General features: G+C 46.9%; 1 protein-coding gene across 3 annotated transcripts in view; it reads left to right on the forward strand.

The window, feature by feature from the left end:
• LOC138300760 (polycystin-2-like protein 1) overlaps nucleotides 1–20173 on the forward strand; it is a 2286574-nt gene that overhangs the window by 1836093 nt on the left and 430308 nt on the right. For all 3 annotated transcript variants that reach the window (XM_069240515.1, XM_069240516.1, XM_069240517.1), the window contains one exon: nucleotides 13886–14004. In XM_069240515.1, the coding sequence (XP_069096616.1) occupies nucleotides 13886–14004 (119 nt within the window). The remainder of the gene's footprint in view (nucleotides 1–13885; nucleotides 14005–20173) is intronic.

Genomic DNA, 20173 nt, shown 5'->3' on the forward strand with positions numbered 1-20173 from the left:
CACCTGAAAGTTACCTCTTCACAATCCTCTAGTTTAGCCTTAAGAGATGTTAGGGTGTGTGAATTCTCAGCGGTAAAGTACTGGAGTTCAAGTGTAAAGATATCCTGTTCCAGTTGTATAAGTTGCCTGAGCAGCACTGTAGCACTACAGCTTGTTTAGCAATGCATGCCCCTGGAACAACTACTTTAAATTCCTCCCATAATGTAGAGTGAAGTCAACTGAGCGTTGGTCATGTTCAAAGTATTTAATTATGGTGGTTCTATTGTGGGCTCTAAATATCTGGTCTCCGAGTGTGGTAGGGGGGAATTTCCAGGAGAAGGCCCTCGCACCCTGCTTTAGTAGGGAGAGTTCAAGCAGAACAGGTGTGTGGTCTGATAGCATCCTGGGGAGATGCACAATGTTATTGGCCCATGTGACTACTTCTCTGGTTACTAGCCAGTAGTCTATTTGTGACCAGGTGTTGTGAGTGGAGGTAATGCAAATGCCTTCAATGCTAGTACTTTGTCTGAGTCGCCAGATATCTACGAGGTTATCATCACGCATGAGTGTGTATATAGTTGTGTGGCAGCTTCAGTGCGTGAGTGAAGATTCTCTAACCGTGTAACTAATATCACATTGTAGTCCTTGCCCCAAATCACTGCATACAGGCCTATGGTACCTATCAGGCGACTGACTTCTGCAGAGAAGCCAACGTCATCTACATTTGGGCCATATACAGAACTTACAATAGTGGAGTGTCCCGGCAGTGGACCAGGATGACGATTCTGCCCTGTGTGTCATAAAGCACCTGACACGTATGTCATGGTGTCCCTTTTCAAATGTATATGGTGAATCCCCTTCCATAATTGGAGTAGACGGATACATGTGACTTGGCTAGCCAACCCGCGCACGGTCAGGTCCAACTCCTGAAGAAAGCATAAGTTGATGTGGTGCCTGTTGGGGTATGCAAGAACCAAGTGTGTTTTGTGTTGGTCATTAAACCTCTAGACACTCCAAGTTAAAACACTATAGAAGAGTATGTTCTGTGCATACTGTATCTGTGTAACTAATGCGCTATAAACCATGAGTGCCTATGTGATCGGGTAGAGTGAGACGTCTGTGTTAAAACTAACAACAAATGTCCCATTTAACACACACCAACATCCCAATTCAACATTCCCAACTGGGTGAGTTACCAACACCCACCCCCAAACCCAAAAATGGCAGACCAGAAGTCCAGGAACCCATGAGGAATCATCCCAGAAGGCACCAAGAGGACCAGCCATGAAGCAGTCTGGTGGCCCGAGAGCACAGGGAGGAGTTTATGCAAGAGAGAGTTGTCATCAGTCTTACAGAAGAGAGAAGAAATGGAGTGTCTGTCTGCCTCCAGGTGTGCTCAGCGCCATGTCAGTTGGCTCTACAGTGGGGACCCAGATCTTCTGACAATGTTGGGAGCACAGACTCGGATGTCAATTATTGCCACTGAGGTGACCAGCTCCTGATCCCTTGGAAGAAGGTGTGTGTTTCAATTCGGGGGATGACAAGCCGTGCAAAAATGTTGTTGCAGCTCTGGGATCTGTAAAGTAATGAAATTGAAAGAGTACTCTATTTTTAACATCAGTAAGTTCCACACTAGTTTATAATGCTGCCGCCTTCCTGAAACCACCACCACCTTTTGATACCGCCAAAATGCAAAATATTGGAGCTAGATGCACTGCTTGGTTAGGGACATTTGAAGATTTAATTGATGCAACAGAAATGACTGATAACAGAAAGAATATCAAGAATCTCAAAACTCTTGCTGGTGTTGGTGTGAAAGAAGTCATAAGGAAAATGCTGAGAACTGATGAAGAACTCTTGTACCATCAGATTACAAATTATTTGAATCTCTAGTTCAATTCAGTACCAAACGTTGATATGTTTTCAGTCAAAAATGTCAAAGAGTTGGTGAAACTATCGATAAGTTTGTGGAAACACTTGATGCACTCATCAAACACTGAAAGTTCAATGATTTTAATGATGAAGAAGCTATGCATCTTAGATTTATTGATGGATGCTTGTCAGATTCATTCAGATGATGAATGCTGAGAGAAACACTCATTCTGGAGTGAGTGCTAATGGCTGCCAGAGCTGAGGAACATGGTGAGAGACAAGCTGCTGTCATGGAGGCCTGAGGTGCTCAGAGCAAGTCAGTCATGAGTGTGAAAAGTAATCCGAAGCAAAAGGCAACAGGACATAAAGTAATGTGTACACATAAAAAGAAGTTGTGTTTTAGATGTGGATTTTTGTTTCCACACGAAGGAAAGTGTCCCGCCAGTGGACAGATATGTAAAGGCAGTGGGAAAGAAGAGTTTGTGACGGTGGATGTAGAGCAAAGGAAAAATAAACTGTATCACTGTGAGAAGACAAAATGGCCACTAGGGTGTTTCAGAAGCAATGTTCGCACTCCCACAAGGCCAAGCTGCAACATCAGTTGAGGCAAACTGATACTAAATGAAGTTGATGCTCATCTAAATCATCGTCAAACAGTTCATCCGTCTCAATACCAAGTGAAGGTGAAAAAAGTGATTGTGCCATCTCAGTGTTTACCTTAAAGAATAATGCACATGTTGGAGTGGTCACATGTGAAGAAAAATGGCAGTCAACAAAAGTCGACATGCCAAAGCAGCAAAATCATACAAACACTGTCCGAGGATTGCGTTGAAAATAATTGGGTGTTCAATATCTTTCATTATTGACAGTGGTGCATCGATAAACACAATGCCTGAAGAGAAATACAGTGAACTGTCTCCATTACCATGGCTTATACCATAGAAGGCCAAAGTGTTTACTTGAGTTGCATCTACTCCCTTAAAGAGTAAAGAGTCAAGGTTCATTTGTAGTGACAGTGAAACATAAGAAAATAAAGGTATAAGCACCTATCCATGTGCTTCAAAGTATAGCCTCAAGAGCCTGTTTACTCGAATCACTTTTCATTTACAAGAAGCTGTTGAAAAAGAATGTGAATTGTTACTTAAGCATGATATTATTGAGCGTCCCACTGGGCCACCACAGTGGGTTTCTCCCATAGTAGTAGTGCCCAAAAAGGACAGTAAAGGAGCTGTACGCATCTGCACTGATATGCGTCAGGGAAGCAAGGCAATTGAAGCAGAACAAAGTCAGGTCCACAGATTGACTGACACAATAGAGCAATTGCATGGTGCAAGGGTCTTTTCTCTCCTTGATTCAAATACAAGGTATCATCAGTTGAAACTTGAAGACATTTGCAGGTACATTGCAAACTTTTCTACACATGCTGGTTTGTTTTGATAAAAGAGGCTTAGTTTTGGTGTGTCCTCGGCTCAAGAACCTTTTCAAGACATAATTCGACATGTGATACAGCCTATTGTGAATGCATGTAATTATAACAATGTCATATTAGTTTTGGGAGCTATGCAGAAGGAGCACGACAGAGCACTCACAGAAGTGTTTCATTTAATCAGCGGTGCAGGATTTACTTTGAATGCAGACAAGTGTGAATTCAACAAGTCAAAACAAAAATTCTTTGGCCATATCTTTTCTGATGGGGGTATGACACCTGATCCTGCAATAGTACAAGCTCTGGCAAATGCTGAACTCCCACAAGATGTTTCAGTGGTACGGTCTTTTCTTGGCAAGGCCAGTTACCTTTCAAGACACATACAAGACTTTGCCACAGTTAGTGCTCCATTATAAGAGTTGACAAAGAAAATTGCTTCCTATTAGTGGTCACAAGAGTGTGAGCGAGGTTTCAAGAGAATCAAACATGCCATTGGCAATGCTACTGAAATGTCATACTTCAATCCAAAGCTTCGTACAGAGTTTGTAGTCAATGCTAGCCCAGTCGGATTAGGCGCCATCCTTGCACAGCATACTAGACGCCCACTGCTCAATACCACATTGTGGCCTATGCTAGTAGAAGTTTGTCTGAAATGGAACATGCTTACTCGTAACCTGATAAAGAACGCTTGGCTGTGGTATGGGCTTGTGAACATTTCCATGTATTCCTGTACAGAAAGCCTTTTACTTGTTACTGATCAGCAAGCTGTGCTGACCATCTTTGGCAATCCAAAAGCCAAGATGACCCAACGCATTGAACGATGGGGACTCTGATAGCAAGAATACAATTAGATCAGTGGTTCCCAAACTTGTTCAACCTGGGGCTCCCCTGACCTATTGGCTGATGGCAGTGGCTTCCAGTTAAGTTACCCTTTTTTGGCAGGTGAGGAAATGTGAGCCCGGCCTCTGGAGTACATTCATTTTTCTCCTTGAAAATAACTGGGATGAAGGTATTCTAATCATAGATGTAATTCTGTCTTGTCCACTGTGGAGGCCCTTGCAGTGCCAATGACTGGTTGGAGAGACACAGGGTTCTCGTAGAAGTGAAGTCTTACTGCATTGTGATGTAGTGCTCTTTAAAGAGGTGCGATTTTAGGTCATTCCTGAGTAGGGTTTGTGAGGCCTTGATAGATACGTGAATGTTGTTTCAGATCCTGGATCCACTGACAGAGAAGGTCTGCCGTCTAGTTTTTTCTGTTTTGCACTTCATTTCCTCCAGTCTGATGGTACCAGATTGGGCCTCAACACTATGGAACAGAGCACTATTCAAAGTCAATATAAACATTTACAATTAAAGTACACAATTTCATGTTTCCATGTTTCAAATTCCTTCCCCAGGCAGGCGCATTCAAATTCCTAAAGAAGGTGGGTTAATTACAAAATAGTTTGCACCATGCCCCAGGAAAAAAAGAGTGCAAATTGGAATTCCTCCCAGGGCTGATGACCTCACTAAAGGGCGTGAAGGGGGACAGCGATCGGCTCACTAATGGGTTCTCCTTAAGAAAGACAGGTAAACAACAAACTCCTTAGTTTCCTTACACCCTTCCATAAATCTTTCCCCCATGCAATTAAAAAAAAAATCTTTTTTTTTAATTTTGTTTACAACATTCTAAGCCCCTTGGGAGCACCGACCATCGCTCGTTGCAACTTCATATTGGCTGCTGTTGTGATTTCAGTAATCATTGCACATATCAATGGTATGAGCACACATATTTTGAGTATGAGAGAATAATTCCTGCACTTTGTTGTTGGTATCATCTACGTAAAGCAGCTTGCATTCCCCGTGTGGGTGTGCATCTCTTTCCTCCCACCATCCCTCAATGTTGGTATTCCCAAAAGGGTTGCCTAACCTCTTCCTTCCCTCCCCTCCCCTGTGTGCCCCTATCGGTTTCAGGCTGTCTCAGTGTACCTCATGTCCGTTGCTGTGGTGGCTGTCCAGTGGAGGGTTTTCTTCCCTTCCCTTCCCTTGGCCTTCCACTGTATGATCGTGAGGTGTTGGGGAGTTAGCTTTCCGGCCCCTGTGGTAGCGGTTGTCCTACGTTCCTCAGGGAGATTATGCCTCACCCCGGGGCAGGTCTCCCATATGTTCCAAATCATATAGCAGGGTACCCCAAGCCTGGGCTTTTTCCATCATCCCCTGACCTCGTCTAGCTTCTCTGTATCTCACTATCTCCTCTGCCTTCACCCATTTCAGTACTTCCCTTCTCCGTGTTTCCTTCTGGGGACCACGAGCCACCTTCCAAGTCATCGCTATTTCTCTCTTAGCTAGTAAAAAGGCCAGATTCTGGAACTGGTTGGTCACCTTAAGACGAGCTGTGTGCCTGATCCTGGAACTGGTTGGTCACCTTAACACGAGCAGTGTCTGGGAACGTAGGGAACATCCTGTTCTATCACTTCTGATTAGGAGTTAATGACAGAGCCCCAGAACTCCAGCAAAGTTGGACAAGCCTAAAACATGTGCAAAAAGTCTGCCTCTTTTTCGCCCCATCTCGGGCACCTGGCCTCTACCAGTCCGAAATGTCTCCAAAGCCTGCCTGGTGTTAAGTATGCTCTGTGCAGGACATACATATTTATGAGCTTGAACCGAGCATTTCTGGAGACCTTGGGAGTCTGGATTAGTATTTCCCCCCCCATTTTCGTCTGCAATGAAGGTGCCTAGGTCCTCTTGCCACTTTTGCTTAGGAGTTATGAGTGGTTGGCATAATGCTACTCATATTCTCCTATAAAGGCATGTCACTGCTTTATTGGAGCCTGTGGCACTCGTCAGATATTGGCATACTCCCGAGAGGGGCGGTTCTGCCGGTCCCTCCTTCCAATGTTCAGTAACCACCTCACTGACCGCTCTATATAGGAGAAAGTGTCCTGGGGGGAGATTATATTGAATTTGAAAGTCCTCAAATGGTAAGAGGGAGTCAACTTCATACAGGGTCCCCATAGAGGTCGCTCCTCCTTCCACCCAACTCAAAATTCTCCTCCAATCCCCCCCATGTGGCAGCGCCATCAAACGTAATGGAATTTCAGGGGCGTAAGGCGTTACACATTTCAACCTGTGACGATATTGCAGCCAACAGCTACGCATCACCTTCAATTTAGTGGGGCTGGATGCAACTGGGGGACCCAGACGAAGGACATCCCTGGCTAACGACTGAAGGTCTGGGGTAAAGGGGGTAATCTGCCTGTTGGGCATCGTACAGCAGACCATCCATTGGGTCAGCCACTGTAGTTGTCCTGCTGATAGTATGACGCAAAGTCAGAGACGGCCAGCTCTCCGTCTGCCACTGGTATCCGTAGGAGTCGCCGCCGCCTGCTGGTACCCCATAGGAATCCAACCAGGAGAGAGTTAAATTCCTTGAAAAAGCTCTTGGGATCCACAACGGGAGAGTGGCAAAGAATTATAGTAAGCTGGGTAGGGCTATCATTTTCAGTAGCACAACCAGCCCGGCAACCGACAGCGGTAAGGATTCCCAGAAGGTCCTATTACCTCGAAGCCCTCGTAGTACCCGTTCTACATTCCCCTCCAGTAGGTTGAGACGTTTATGGTAGACATGGACTCCTAAGTAAGCCTAGCAACACGGTTCCCACTGTAGTTCATCAAGGTCTGGGGAAACTGCTCTGCCTTCCGTCGAGGGGCAATAGGCTAGATTTTGCCAGTTAACTTGGAGCCTGGATATACCACCAAACCTCTCCAATAGGTGCCGTGCCTCCCCGCAGGGCATCGCCTGCATCTCCCAAAAAAGTAAATCACCTGAAAGCAGTGCAAGGTAGTGGGTATGTCCCGTCACCCTCAGACCTCTATAGGCACTTCCCTTCCTAGCTATACAGGCTAGTGGCTCAATAGCAAGAGCAAAAAGCAGGGTAGAGAGTGGGCAGCCTTGCCTAGTCCCCCTCTCCACCTGATAGCCCTCTTAGATGGAGCTACCCGTGGGGACTCTGGTCCTGGGCTCGGCATAAAGCAGTTCGGTCCAGGTGACAAACTGGTCTCCGAGGCCAAACTTACGGTGCACTTCATAGAGGTATTGCCATTCCAGGCTATGAAAAGCTTTTCCAAAGTCAATAGTGAAGATCACCGTTTCCTGTTTATCGTAAGTGTCCCCATCTAGGAGAGAGAAGAGGCAACAAATATTAGTGACTGTATGTCGCCCGGGGATAAACCCAGCTTGATCTATAAGGACCAGGTGTGGCATGTGCCGCAATAGCTGCGTGGCTAGGATCCTGCTCAGTATCTTATAGTCTACCGACAGCATTGATAAGGGGCGGTAAGAGGGAGAGGCGACCTCAGCGGATGGTTTCTTCGGTTTCAGGAGAGGGACAATAAGGGCTTCTCAAGACGGTACGGGAAGAGTACCACATTTCTTGGCCTCTTCATACATCTCGCCTAATCTGGGGCCTAGCTTCGTCATGTATGTTGAATACAATTCAACTGGAAGACAATCCAGTCCCGGGTTTTATTTCTCGCCATACTGGCGATGGCAGCTCTCACTTCAGCGAGCGCGATTGCTCCTTCTAAGGTGGTTGCTTTTTGTTCTGAGATTGGCTGTCCACCTCAGTTGGTCGGACTTTGCTTGTATAGAGATCAGAATAATAGTTGTAGAGTTCTTTATTAATGGCAGCCTGAGTGTGTATGACCTGACCTGTGGGCATATTCAGTTCACCCATACCCGAGCCTCTGTGTGCAGGATTTGCCAGCCATGCACGCAGGGAGCTCCTGTGGTCACCTTCCGAGTGTGCGTGCTGTGTAGGCTTTATAGTCGTAGCAGCGCAGTCTCTCGATTGCTGCCACCACTTTCTCGGGCAGGTGTCTTTAAAAGCCTGATCCTCCAACAGGGCCGGCTGGAGCCGCCACGTGGGTATCGAAGAATGGATGCAGGACCACTCAAGCCTCAACTATAATGGATTATAATCTGAGATCGTCCTGGTCAGGTATTTAGTCAGCTGTGCCAACTCATGTACATCTGGTGAACACAAAAAGGTGTCCATGCAAAAATTCAGGGCCTGCATTGGTGAATAAAAGTAGTCCCTATTCTCCGGGTGGTGAGTTCACCAGGAGTCAATCAGACCACATTCCCTTTGCCAGCTTTGGTACAAGTTGGCCATCTGGATAATCGGGGCATATGGCAGGGGAGGGTGTGATCTATCTAATGTTGTATCTGCGATACAATTAAAGTCCCCCCTTAACATTGCAGGTCCCATGAAGTGCGTGGCCAGGCATTCGGAGAGGTATGCCAGGAATCCTGATTGGTGAGTGTTAGGGCCAAAGATGCTCCCGTGTATTTCCTGCCCATCCTGAGGTGTAGTAAACCACTCGGAGTTGTGTAGGAAGCTGCATGGAAAATGAGATCCCCAGTTCCCTGAGTTTCTGTTTCACAGTGATAAAAGCCGTTCTCTAGCACTGGACTTCCCCAGAGAAGTCAGGAAATATTGATATTGATACTGTTTCCCACCATCAGTTTTCCATGTAATCTTGCTTGTTGTAATATACAGTCTCGATCCTTGAAGTGAAGCAGTCGTGCTGCCGCTGGCCTTGGCAGAGTGCCCGGGGGAGATGATGTACCAGGTGCTCTATGGGGACATTCCAGCGCAAAGAAGGGAGGGAGGCCCTCTGGGGCCACCACACTCTTGAGCCAGTCTTCCACAAAATTCACCATATCTGGAGCTTCAATTTTTTCCGGGAGTCCTACCAACCTGATATTGTTACGTCATGCCCTGTTCTCTGCGTATTCCGCTGTTCTCTCCAGCGTCTTTAGGTGGGCTTCAATGGATGTCATGCAGCCACCTGCTAGTGTCAATGCATAGGTTGTCTCTGAGACTTCCCGTTCCGTCGCACTGACCCTTTCTGCCAAGCGACGATGATCATCGTCTTAGAGGCCCAGATCTATGCTCAGAGTGTCAATTGTGACCTCCAATGCTGCTCTTGATGCAGCTATGGCCTACAGTACGTTTTGCAGTGTGGGAGTGGTGGGTATCATTGTCATTGTTGCTGGCGATGCATGCTCCGAATCACCACTGGCTGCTCGCATGCGCCAGGGGCCTCCCAGATCCCCGTCTCTTTTTTTGAGGGCCTTGCCCATGTTGAACTGGTGTATCGGTCACCACCAGATTCTAGGTGTTCACTCTAGGGGATAGCTGTGCTCCACGGTATAATACAGATGCCCCCCCTACCCCCGCCCAATGCAGACAACAGCTTCACTCAGTTCCAGATTTGCAGTCGGGGACAGTTGTGACCCCAGTAGCACATGGCCCTCCTGTCCATTCACTGTCAGGGGTGCCCAGGGGATGAAGGAGCTCACTGCTGTGAGGGGGTCCTCAATGGTATTACACAGGGGGACTCTAGTCCACGCTGCCACCCGTCCTTGTCTGCTTACTACTAGTTTGCCCCAGTGGGTGGTCAGCAAGGCGAAGGAGCAACAGCCATCTCTCCACTGGTCCCGCCTAGGCCCCCGTTACATTTCGCTGCAGGGGGCTCCATCCAACGGGTTCTGCCGGTCAGCACACCCTCACCTGCGCTTGCCCACCGAGGATGAAGGCACCGCTCTCTTGGGATGCAGCTGGTTATTTCAAGATCCCCAGCATCACTATATCACGATCTGGCACGTTGTCCTACCTCTGCCGTGTAGGCTTGGTCAATCCGTGGCCCTCCTTGTTCCACGAGATAATGGATGTTCTGTCAGGTCACCCTGCTGCTGCAGCCACCACCCGCTCGCGGTTACTCTCACTATGCCGCTCCCGGGCGCATTCCTCAACTTGTGTCACCTCGGGCCCGTACCTCTCTCGGCAGTCCAGCCCTTCAGTTCGTCTCTCGCTGTGAGGGCCGGGACACTGCAGTTCATAGGCAGCCATTCTCCCGGCGCAGTGCTCACCTGAAGATGTCTGGCTAAAATAATCTAGGTGCGCAAATGCTTTTTCTTCAGGCCACCTCCCTCTCTCACTGCAGCGGCTTGCATTGGGCGCTGTCTCCCCTGTGGCCAGTCACCCAGCTGCACTTTTTGTTTACAGACTGTTGCACACAGCAGAGGATAGCAGGGACATGATCAGCAACTCTAGGAGCATCGTCCCGTAGGCTCGTGATCTACATCACTAGGTCCAAGTGAGGTAAATGCGGGCTGGCTCCAATCTTTTGCCGTAGCTGCAGCCCCAGACCACAAAGAAGGGGCCACACCACAACCAGCCTCTGCAGAGACCTGCGGTGATCTCCAAAGAGGATGATCCTAAACTCTGCTTTATGGATAGATGGATTAGCTCCCCGGCCGGCAGAGCCTCGTTAAGCAGCGGTCAACTTGCTTCTGGGCTCTTTGGCACCCCCTATCTTGAGTTAATTTTAACAGGTCAAGTTCAGATCATTTTTAGTTTAACAATCTCTGAAAAGGATTAAGGTTGTTGCTTCAAAAGGGTTTTCACCCCCAACCAATAGCCCAATTTCAATATATAAAATACTAGTAAAGTATCCACAAAGTAAAAGATTGGAGCATAATGGAAGTCACAATTTGATTCTGTTCAAACGATGTAAAAACCCTGACACTTAACCTTGTCTCAAAATGGAAAATTATTTCCTTTAAAAACCAAAATGCCTTTTAAAAAAGAAAATATTAGGAAAGCAGGCAGGAAAAAAAACTGATATAACACATGTTCATGCAGATGCTTGTAACAAAAAGCCTTAGTCCAATATTACAAAAGCATTAGTTCAATAATATAAAAGTCTAATAGTATAAAATCGTGCACATATAATAATTTCCGGAAAGACGAAAGATAAAGGCCTACTGATAAATAACAACAATTTAGCTGGTTACAAGGTTCTTTAAACTGAGCCATCCTAGACTTCTAACCAGCTGGTGCCCATTAAATAAAAGTTGATCTTCTCAGACGTTGACTTCATAGCTAATTCCAATTCATAATGGTGTACAAACGAAAGGCACCACTGCCTAAAACTAGGAGGGCTCCTGTCAGCCCAGTTCTTTACAATACATAGCACAGCCAAAATAAAAATTACTTCCTGAGATTTTCTACAGACTCTGATAGCGGATCCAGAACTTTTAACCAAAAGTCTAAAACAGCAATCAGTCAGAAAACTTTGTTTATGAAAACTCGGATCCCGATTTCTGCAAGAGCTTGACAAGAAGAACACACATAAACCTCAACTGAATCACGCTGTTTAGGAGGAATGCCGATTCCCTCCTGTACTCAAACTTCAATTTCGATGAGCTAAAGTTCATAACTTGTACTGTGAAGAACTGTTGTATTTTGATGGGTGAATGGAAAATTGTATGTCACAACCAAGACTATCAAGCATACCCTTAGGCACATTACTTTCCACTATTTAGTGGACCAAAGAAAGGATGTCACCCTCCGATTGTGGCAAAAAGTGCATCAAGAGAGACTGTGCAATGTTTAAGGGTTTCTTGCTTTTTAATAGTATTTGTGTTTTAATAAAACCCAGTTGGAGTCACAATAGAATAAGTTACATTGCTAATGGAAGGTACATCAACGAATTCCACATGGTACATTAGCCATTGTCTGAGACCAAATGAAGCAACCCAATCTAGCACGTCCTCCAGCATCCCATCGACTAGAGCACTCACAGGATTTCATACAATGAGGACTTGAGGCTACAGAAACCTCTCCAGTCACTAGGGTAACCATTGCGTCCGTGTGTATGCCCAATAATTACAAAGACACAGTCTTATCTTTCTTGAGGCTGAGATCACGCAAAAGCCCAGATCAATATCTCCTATTAGTGAAATGCTGCAAGTCACATTTTCTGGCAGAATCTCATATCAACTTAATCCAGTCACGTGAGTCTTTCTGTAATCTCATTCTATGTGTGACTATTATGATGTATTGAAAGATACTAAGATTTGAGACTTAGATAAATTGTCTTCAGTGTAGACAAACAATCTTTGTAGTACTATTCAAACAGATATCATGAGTGCATCTCTCGTGGCTACCAAGCATTTTTTTAATCAAGCTAAACTACGCATTCAGACAATTAAGAGACTGGTTCTGATTATTATTCCCTTAGTGGTTAATTAGAAAGTCTCCAGTACATAGGGGTCCATTGTAAACAATGGTGTTCCCCCTTTTAACGCCTGCTCTGAGCATTTCTGCTGTAAAAAATCCTCGTTTGTTTGTTTAAATACACTAACTGGTTGCTCCATGTATAATAAATCCAGCTCACATATCGGGTAAACATGATCCATGCATGACTTGCCTCTTAGTTTTCTAGTATCTTTGGCATCAGGGCAGGAGTGTTTCTCAGTTTCGTTGTGAACGCTCACTTTTAATAAATATACTACTAAAGCATGATGTGGTAGTGCACTGTCATTTAGAGACAGTACATTTCCAAGAAATACCCAAAAACCTTCCCACTAACTTGTCCCTTTACTGATAAAACTATATAGTGTACTAACAATCATCTGTGAAAATTGGGTTTCAGAAAACATTTCTCCTTTGCACATCACCAAATAAAGTGTTCTGACTTTTTTTAATCCTATTAAAATATTTTTTTTCATTACACAGAAGTACAAAAAATGTGTTTTTGCAGCGTCTGAAATATATTTTGAAATGTTTGTGAAGTTGATTAAGTTATATAAATGTTCTGTGTTAGGAAAAATCTGATACCAACAATTTCACATATGTCAGACAGTTCACCTTACAAAATCTTGGAACTCTTCAGTCACAAGTTAAAGTGTTTCAATTGCAAGAAGACAAACTGACCTCTGTCTCTGAACACCAAGCAATGTGACAAGAATACCATTTAAAGGCATCTTAATTGCTAATTCAGTTTCTGACTGAACAGAACACCTGTACTTTGTCCACTCACCAGAAGGGGTGAGTAGGATCTAAAAATAGCTTGAGCTCATAAAATAAAACTCAGCATAGTGAGTGGTCAAGTAGCTTTTTCGAGCCCTGCAGCTTTTGTTGTGGCATGCTATCTTGATGCTATTTTTTCCCTCCTCATGAAAATCAATAAATGTTCATTTAAAAAGGTACATAAGAGATTTCCACATAGTATTCTTACCCATTTTCTGAGACCAAATAAGGTACTCACAGGATTTCAGTAACGTCCATGTACGGTCTTTTGGCTTTGGGTACTACACTCAAGCCACAATTTATCACGGTGTCTTTTAGTTGTTCTGTCATTTGTCCTATGCATCCTGCCAAAAATATAGCTATCATGGGACATTGCAATACCTAGTAAACAAATGAAACTGAAATATTCAGATGCTTTGGACAATCAAGAGCAAGGTTTGGTCAATTTTATACAAGCACAGTGACATGATTTAAAGTCTATGTCAAATTTTAAACTGTTAGGAAATATATTCAGGTTACCTCTAAACCTAGGGCACTTTTCTAGCCATCCTAAAGAGGGGAGTCAGGAGGAGGTTGAGAGTCTGCTAGAGCTCAATCAGCCACTAGGAGAAAAACAATGGTTTCTTTTGATTACACTTTAATATTGTGATTTATCTGTTGTATTGTGTTGCATCCCTAATTGTAAACTAGACAATTACGCTCAAAGTGTTGATGTGCATAACCTATTGTAATTCTTGCTGACCAGGTCACTTTGAATGAAGAAATTGAAAATTTAGGACGATCCTGTGGAAACAACAAGCTTGATGAAATAAAGAACAATTGTCCAGTTCAGAGTCAGTGTGTATTATATGATGAGTTTAAGATGTAAGTCATTTTAAATTACATTTATAATAAATGATTACTGGGCATTGTAAAAGACTGTTGTCAATTGTAAAAGATTGTTGTCATTGTCGTGTATATTAAAATGTATTTCTTCTTTAGCAAAAGTAATGTACTTGGCATGGGTAGTGTGGGCCCCCCGGCCAGCACCATTACAATGTTCACTGTGAGCTTTGAAGACAGTTAACATAGAGAGGGTGCTAGTACACCCTGCAGGCTACAGCATTGCCACCGGCCCAATTACAAGCCAGGGACAATGCTGTAGCCTGTTTCCCACTAGGCCAGCGGTTTGAAACTCCGTTTTCCATCCACTGACCTAGCGGGAAACTCTTAATGACACCGGCACGTAGGCAGCAGCCACCCTGTCGGGAATTTTGCAGATTGGCTTTCCTATCTGCAAAACTTGAAATAGGGCCTAGAGTGACTGCAGTCGCGTCATAGGATGGATTGCTCCTCTTCATCAGAACTGGACCTTTCATCATAATTGGACTTTCCAGTAGTGAATAATGATCCAACCAGTGCCACTGTTACATTGTCCTCCAGAAATAACCATACCAGACCAGAAGAGCCTTAGATTTTTATCATTGGCTGGTCCTAGTAAACACACAAGATATAATGGCCCTCATTATGGCCTTGGCGGTAAATACCGAACACCGCCTCACTGACTCCCGCCAGCATACCGCCACCGAGGCGGACACCCATCTGCCACTTTATAACACATACATAAAAAATAGACAGAAAACATCCACAACCACAAATCTGCCAGACCCACTGAACGTGATAAACTGTCGGTAGTACCACCCATACCGTTACGCCACCAATACTACATCCTCCAAATAATGACCCACCAATCACCACAGTGGACATTCAACAACGGTAAACTATTGGTGTTATGGCCACCCAAAGACAAAACAAGACAACATTGGCCAGAACAAAAAACCCACACCTGACACCAATACACACATCCCACACACCCACCAACAGCACTATCAAGCACCCACCCACATCACCCACAATCCTTTGCATACACGAAAAGACCGCAACAGCTAGCCACGCAAATCACAGACAACACTTCACACACACACCACAACCACCCATTCATCTGTCATGCACCACACACCCCATACCCCACCACATTACTCAACACCCTCAGCACAACACACACTCCACATAACACCCTTGTCCCTACAAAGGCACCCCCGGTTCAGTGATAAGGAGTTCCGGTTCATGGTCGAGGAAATAGGGTAGAGCCACAGCTGTTTGGGGCACAGATATTTATTGCCAGGAAGATGGAGCTATGGCGGAGGATCATGGACAAGGTGAACGCCGTGGGACAGCATCCACGAACAAAGGATGACATCAGGAAGAAGTGGAATGACCTTTGGGGGAAGGTGCGTTCCATAGCAGCAAGGCACCAGCTCGCTATCCAGAGGACTGGTGGTGGACCCCCACCTCCTCCCCACAGCTGACAGCATGCGAGGAGCAAGTCTTGGCAATCCTGCATCCCAAGGAACTGACTGGAGTTGCTGAAGGACTGGACAGTGGTGAGTCAACATTTACTACCTATCACTCCCCCATACCTGTATGCCTCCACCACCCCTCACACTGACACCCATCACCCCACACCATCCCACACAGTGCACTACCACAATTAACAAACCTGAATGCCAAGCCCTGCATGCTATACCCACTGCATGCACATCCTTTCCAGCCCTGCATGTACACCCACCACCAATGCATGCACGGCATGGAGAACTAACAATCCCACAATCCATCACCATACACAAACAAAGATGGCAGGGCAACAACAATAATATAGGGGAAGCTAGGGATGCAGACTATGTCACAGACATGCAGCATAATATACCACTTACATCCTCAAAGGTGCCCCTGCTAATCTCAGTGGCGAGGAGGTGCCACGGCTACCCAGTCCCCCACCAGAAGGTGCCCCCAGTGATGACAGCAACTCTGGAGTTCTGGATCTGGATAAACTCCCTGGCCCATCAAGGACCACTGGTCAATTGGCTACCCAGCCCACACCCAGTCCACCACAGAGCCTTCCCCTCAGTATCCAACACCACAGCAGCCACCCAACGTCCCCAGACCCCTGTCCCCAGGACAAGTCAATTAGCAGTGTGCCCACCTGTACAGGGACCCCATTCCACACCTCACAGGTAAGACAATGAGGGTCTTGGGGTCAGTGGCAGTAGGCACACCGTTCAGGGGGCCAGGGACAGTCGGAGGACAGATGTGCGCCGGGGGAGGACAGGCCCAGAGAAGCGACTGCCCAAGAGGCACTCACTAATGTCCTGGGGGCTTACCAACAATCCCAGGACAAGATGGGTCAGGAAAACAAGTGGCTTCACAAGGAACACCACCAGGAGATCAAGAAAGAATTGCAGGCCCTGAACACCACCATGGTCCCCATTGCAAGGGTGCTGGGTGACATGGCCAACATCATGAGGGACTACACATCACACCAGCTGGCCCCTTCCACTAGCCATTCTACTGACCAGCTGTCCACATCTGCTGCAGCAAGTGGACTTGAGGCCCTGCCACAGGACCCACAGGCCATCAGCACCCCTCCCCCCTGCAGAAGGTGAGCCACCCCGCAAACTGTCCCTGCGACCCAGACAGATACCAGAGACACTTGCCAAGACAAAGATCACCCTCAGGAAATGAGGCCCTGCTGAATGTCCCCCTTGTGTTCCACTGTGTCACCTTGTCCACTTTGAACTGCCGTTGGTCCCCTTCCTATGCTCCCTTGGACACTGAACCTATGCTACAAACAGGCTGGCCCACTACACTGGACTATTCCCAACCATCACCCCCACGCTATTGCACTCCCCATTCTATACCAATTTTCAATAAACACCCTTGGACACAACTTCAGTAATAGTGCTTTATCTACAGGTAATGTACAATGTATTGAACTGTAATGAACTGCATGATCCCGTGTAAATGTCCAGTAACATGTTGATCCATACAACAAATGTGTCTCAGCAGTCTGTAAACATCACAGTAGTACACTGTAGGAACAACACCAACATCTGCAATAAGGGAAGGCATCGATCAGGTGGGATGCAAAGGGAATGACTTGCAGTATGCTGCAGTCTCACAGTACAACACTAAAATGTAGAAATGTTTAGTTTAACAGTCTTACCAGAGTGTCATTGGAAGCTATGCAGGATCAAATGTGACCTGTTGTCCACATCCTCTTCCTCCTTACTGTCCTCAGTGTCCACTGCTGCCACAGCTGCATTGCCACCCCCCTTCTCCTGCAGATAGGGTGCCTATCGTCTGAGGGCAAAATTGTGCAACATGCAGCACACGACAACGATCCTACAGACCTTCTCAGGGGAGTAGCATAGGGATCCACCTGTCAGATGGAGGCACCTGAACCTAACCTTCAGGAGCCCGAAGGTCCTTTCTACAATCCTCCTGGTATGCACATGAGCATCATTGTACCTATTATCAGCCCCTGTTCTTGGATTCCTAACAGGGGTCCTGAGCCATGACAGGGTTGGGTACCCGGAATAACCTGCAAGAAGTAAGGGACACACATCAGCCCCCTCACAATGGCATGGGCCATGACTCCTGAAGGCATGCTCTCACATACATTGGATGAGGACTCAGGCTCACCTATTAGCCACCCTTTGTGCCATCAGCTGTGGGACACTGCTATTCCTCAGGACACAGACATCATGCCTGGACCCTGGATACTTGGCAGTGACGTGGGAGGTTTACTGGTCTGCAAGGCACACCATCTGGACTTTAAGTGAGTGGAAACTCCTCCGATTCCTGTACACGTGTTCATTGGCACTGGGGGGACTAAGGCAATATGGGTCCCGTTGATGGCCCAAATAACATGTGGTATATGTCCCATTGCATAGAATCCAGCCTTCACAGTGGGTAAATCATCTACCTGAGGGAATGCGATGTAGCTGCACATGTGTTTCAGCAAGGCAGACAAAACCCTTGCAAGAACAATAGAGAACATTATGCAGCCAAGCCCACTGTCACCTGGAAAGAGCCAGTTGCCAGGAAATGGACCACTGAGAGTACCTACACAAGAGGTGGGAGTGCTGTGGTGCTACAGGTATCAGATCAGGCTCCAGTTGTTCACAAAGCTCTGTGACTGTGGCCTTTTCCAGAAGATAGGTGAGTATGATGTGCCAGTCCTCCAGTGTAGCCAAGTCCACAAGGGGTCTGTACACAGGTGTGTGCCTCCTCCCATTCCTCCACAGTGGTTGGTACCTAAGGGACCCAAATTTAAGAAAGGAGTGACAACAGGAACCATGAACACACTACAGCAGTGTACACAGAGCATGCTTGTATTTTGGACATTTGAATTGTGTAGGTGAGTACATTTGACTACGATGCACTTATCAATCTTTACGTGTGTACCAACATTAGAAAATGGCACTTGCCTGTCCTGTATTCATGGACAGATGGAAGTGACCTCACTCCGCAGGCATTCGTGTCATAGCGTCAGGCGGTCGGCACCGCCGTGCAATTCCTTACTGGATAACATGGCCCTCTATTGAGAATGGGAACCAATGATGATCTACGCCGGCGATGACGGTGTTCACCCCTGCGGAAGTGACTGCGATTTTCTTTCTACCACTTCACTCGATTCCTGACTTTTCACAGGATGACATCTCCACTGCGTGTGCTGCTGTGACCTGTGTCTGGAACCTGCTATGGCTTGTGCAACAGGGGAAAGGGCCCCAGCCTTCATCTTGGAGGAGTTGGAATGCATCCTGGATGAGGTCCTACCCCAGTATGGGCAGTTGTATGGGCCTCCAGACCAACAGGTGAATACACCATGGGTGCGTTGTATGCAACATGGCTGCATGGAGATGTGTGTGTGTGTGTGTGTGTGTGTGCTGTCAGTGTGTCAGGTGGGGGGGTATGGCTGGTTACAGCATTAATGCAAGGGTATGGGTCATGTGTGTGCCTTCTGATGGGATAATGCTTTTTGTGGCCTATATGTGTGACAGGCTGGATTGTCAGGTTATTGGTGTCCCACCTTCTATGTTTCCTCTGCAGGTCAGCGCCCATCAGAAGAAGGGGTTGTGACGTGCGGACCCTGGGAGTCTATAGCAGGTGGAGCACCAACTGCAGGAAACGGTGGGAGGACCTCAGACGCTGGGCCTGGAAGACCGCAGAGGCCCAGCAGGGGATAGCCTCCCAACGAGGACCTGGCCACCCTGATGTCCAGCATACTGGTGGTGGCCTACCCAAAGCTGGATGGGCGCTTATGGGCATCACAGCAGCCACAAGGGCATGAGTACAGTGTGTCAACCATCTCTATTGCCTGGCATGGGATTTGGGTGCAGGGTACTATCAGTGGATGCCCCAATATGCCAGTTCAGACATTGCTGCATGGTCCATCTCAGGTTAGTAGGGTGGAAAGCATGTATTAGATAGCTAGGTAGGTGGCTTCCCATCTCAGACAGGGCTTAGCTGGTCCAAGTTGGTGTGTAGTTGGCAGTGTTTGGTTCCTAACTGCTGTGGTACTTAGCCAATGGTATGCCAGTGTGGTCCATACTGCCCATTCTCAGTCTCAGTGTGTGCCAGTGATGTGTCTGCCATCTGTGCTGTTGGTGCTGAGTTTGACCCTGTGCTCCCTTTTTCTCCCTCCCTCTCTCCTTTTGTCATCCTGTCCACGTGTGCATTAGCATCATCTGGCGAAGGAGCAGGAGCACTGGCAAGTGAGGGAGCTGCAGCCCAGGAGGCAGAGTCGCCCAACGCTAAGGGGAACAGTGTGACAGAGGGTGAGGGAAGCACAACGACGATTCGTCCTCCGATGGGAGCTCCCTGGTGGTGGCAGACCCCTCTGGAACCACCCCAGCTATAGGTTCTACTGCAACCCCCATACCAGCACCGCCCTCCCAGTAGCCCCCTACTGAGTTGTCTGTGCTCGCTCACTCAGGAGAGTGGGCATCTCCTTCACCCCAGGCATCTCAAGCCCTGCCCCAGTCAGCCCTGCTGCCCTCAGCGAGGAGGCTATTGACCTCCTGAGATCCATCTCTGGAGGGCATCCACTGTGGGTTGGCGGCCCTACAGAGATCGTTTCAGGCTCTGGCCTCTTCACTGACGGCAGCCAGTGTCCCTGTTTCATCTGGCACCCCTCCAAGTACTGCTACCC

This window comes from Pleurodeles waltl, chromosome 6 (genome assembly GCF_031143425.1).
Source record: "Pleurodeles waltl isolate 20211129_DDA chromosome 6, aPleWal1.hap1.20221129, whole genome shotgun sequence".
Lineage (NCBI taxonomy): Eukaryota > Metazoa > Chordata > Amphibia > Caudata > Salamandridae > Pleurodeles > Pleurodeles waltl.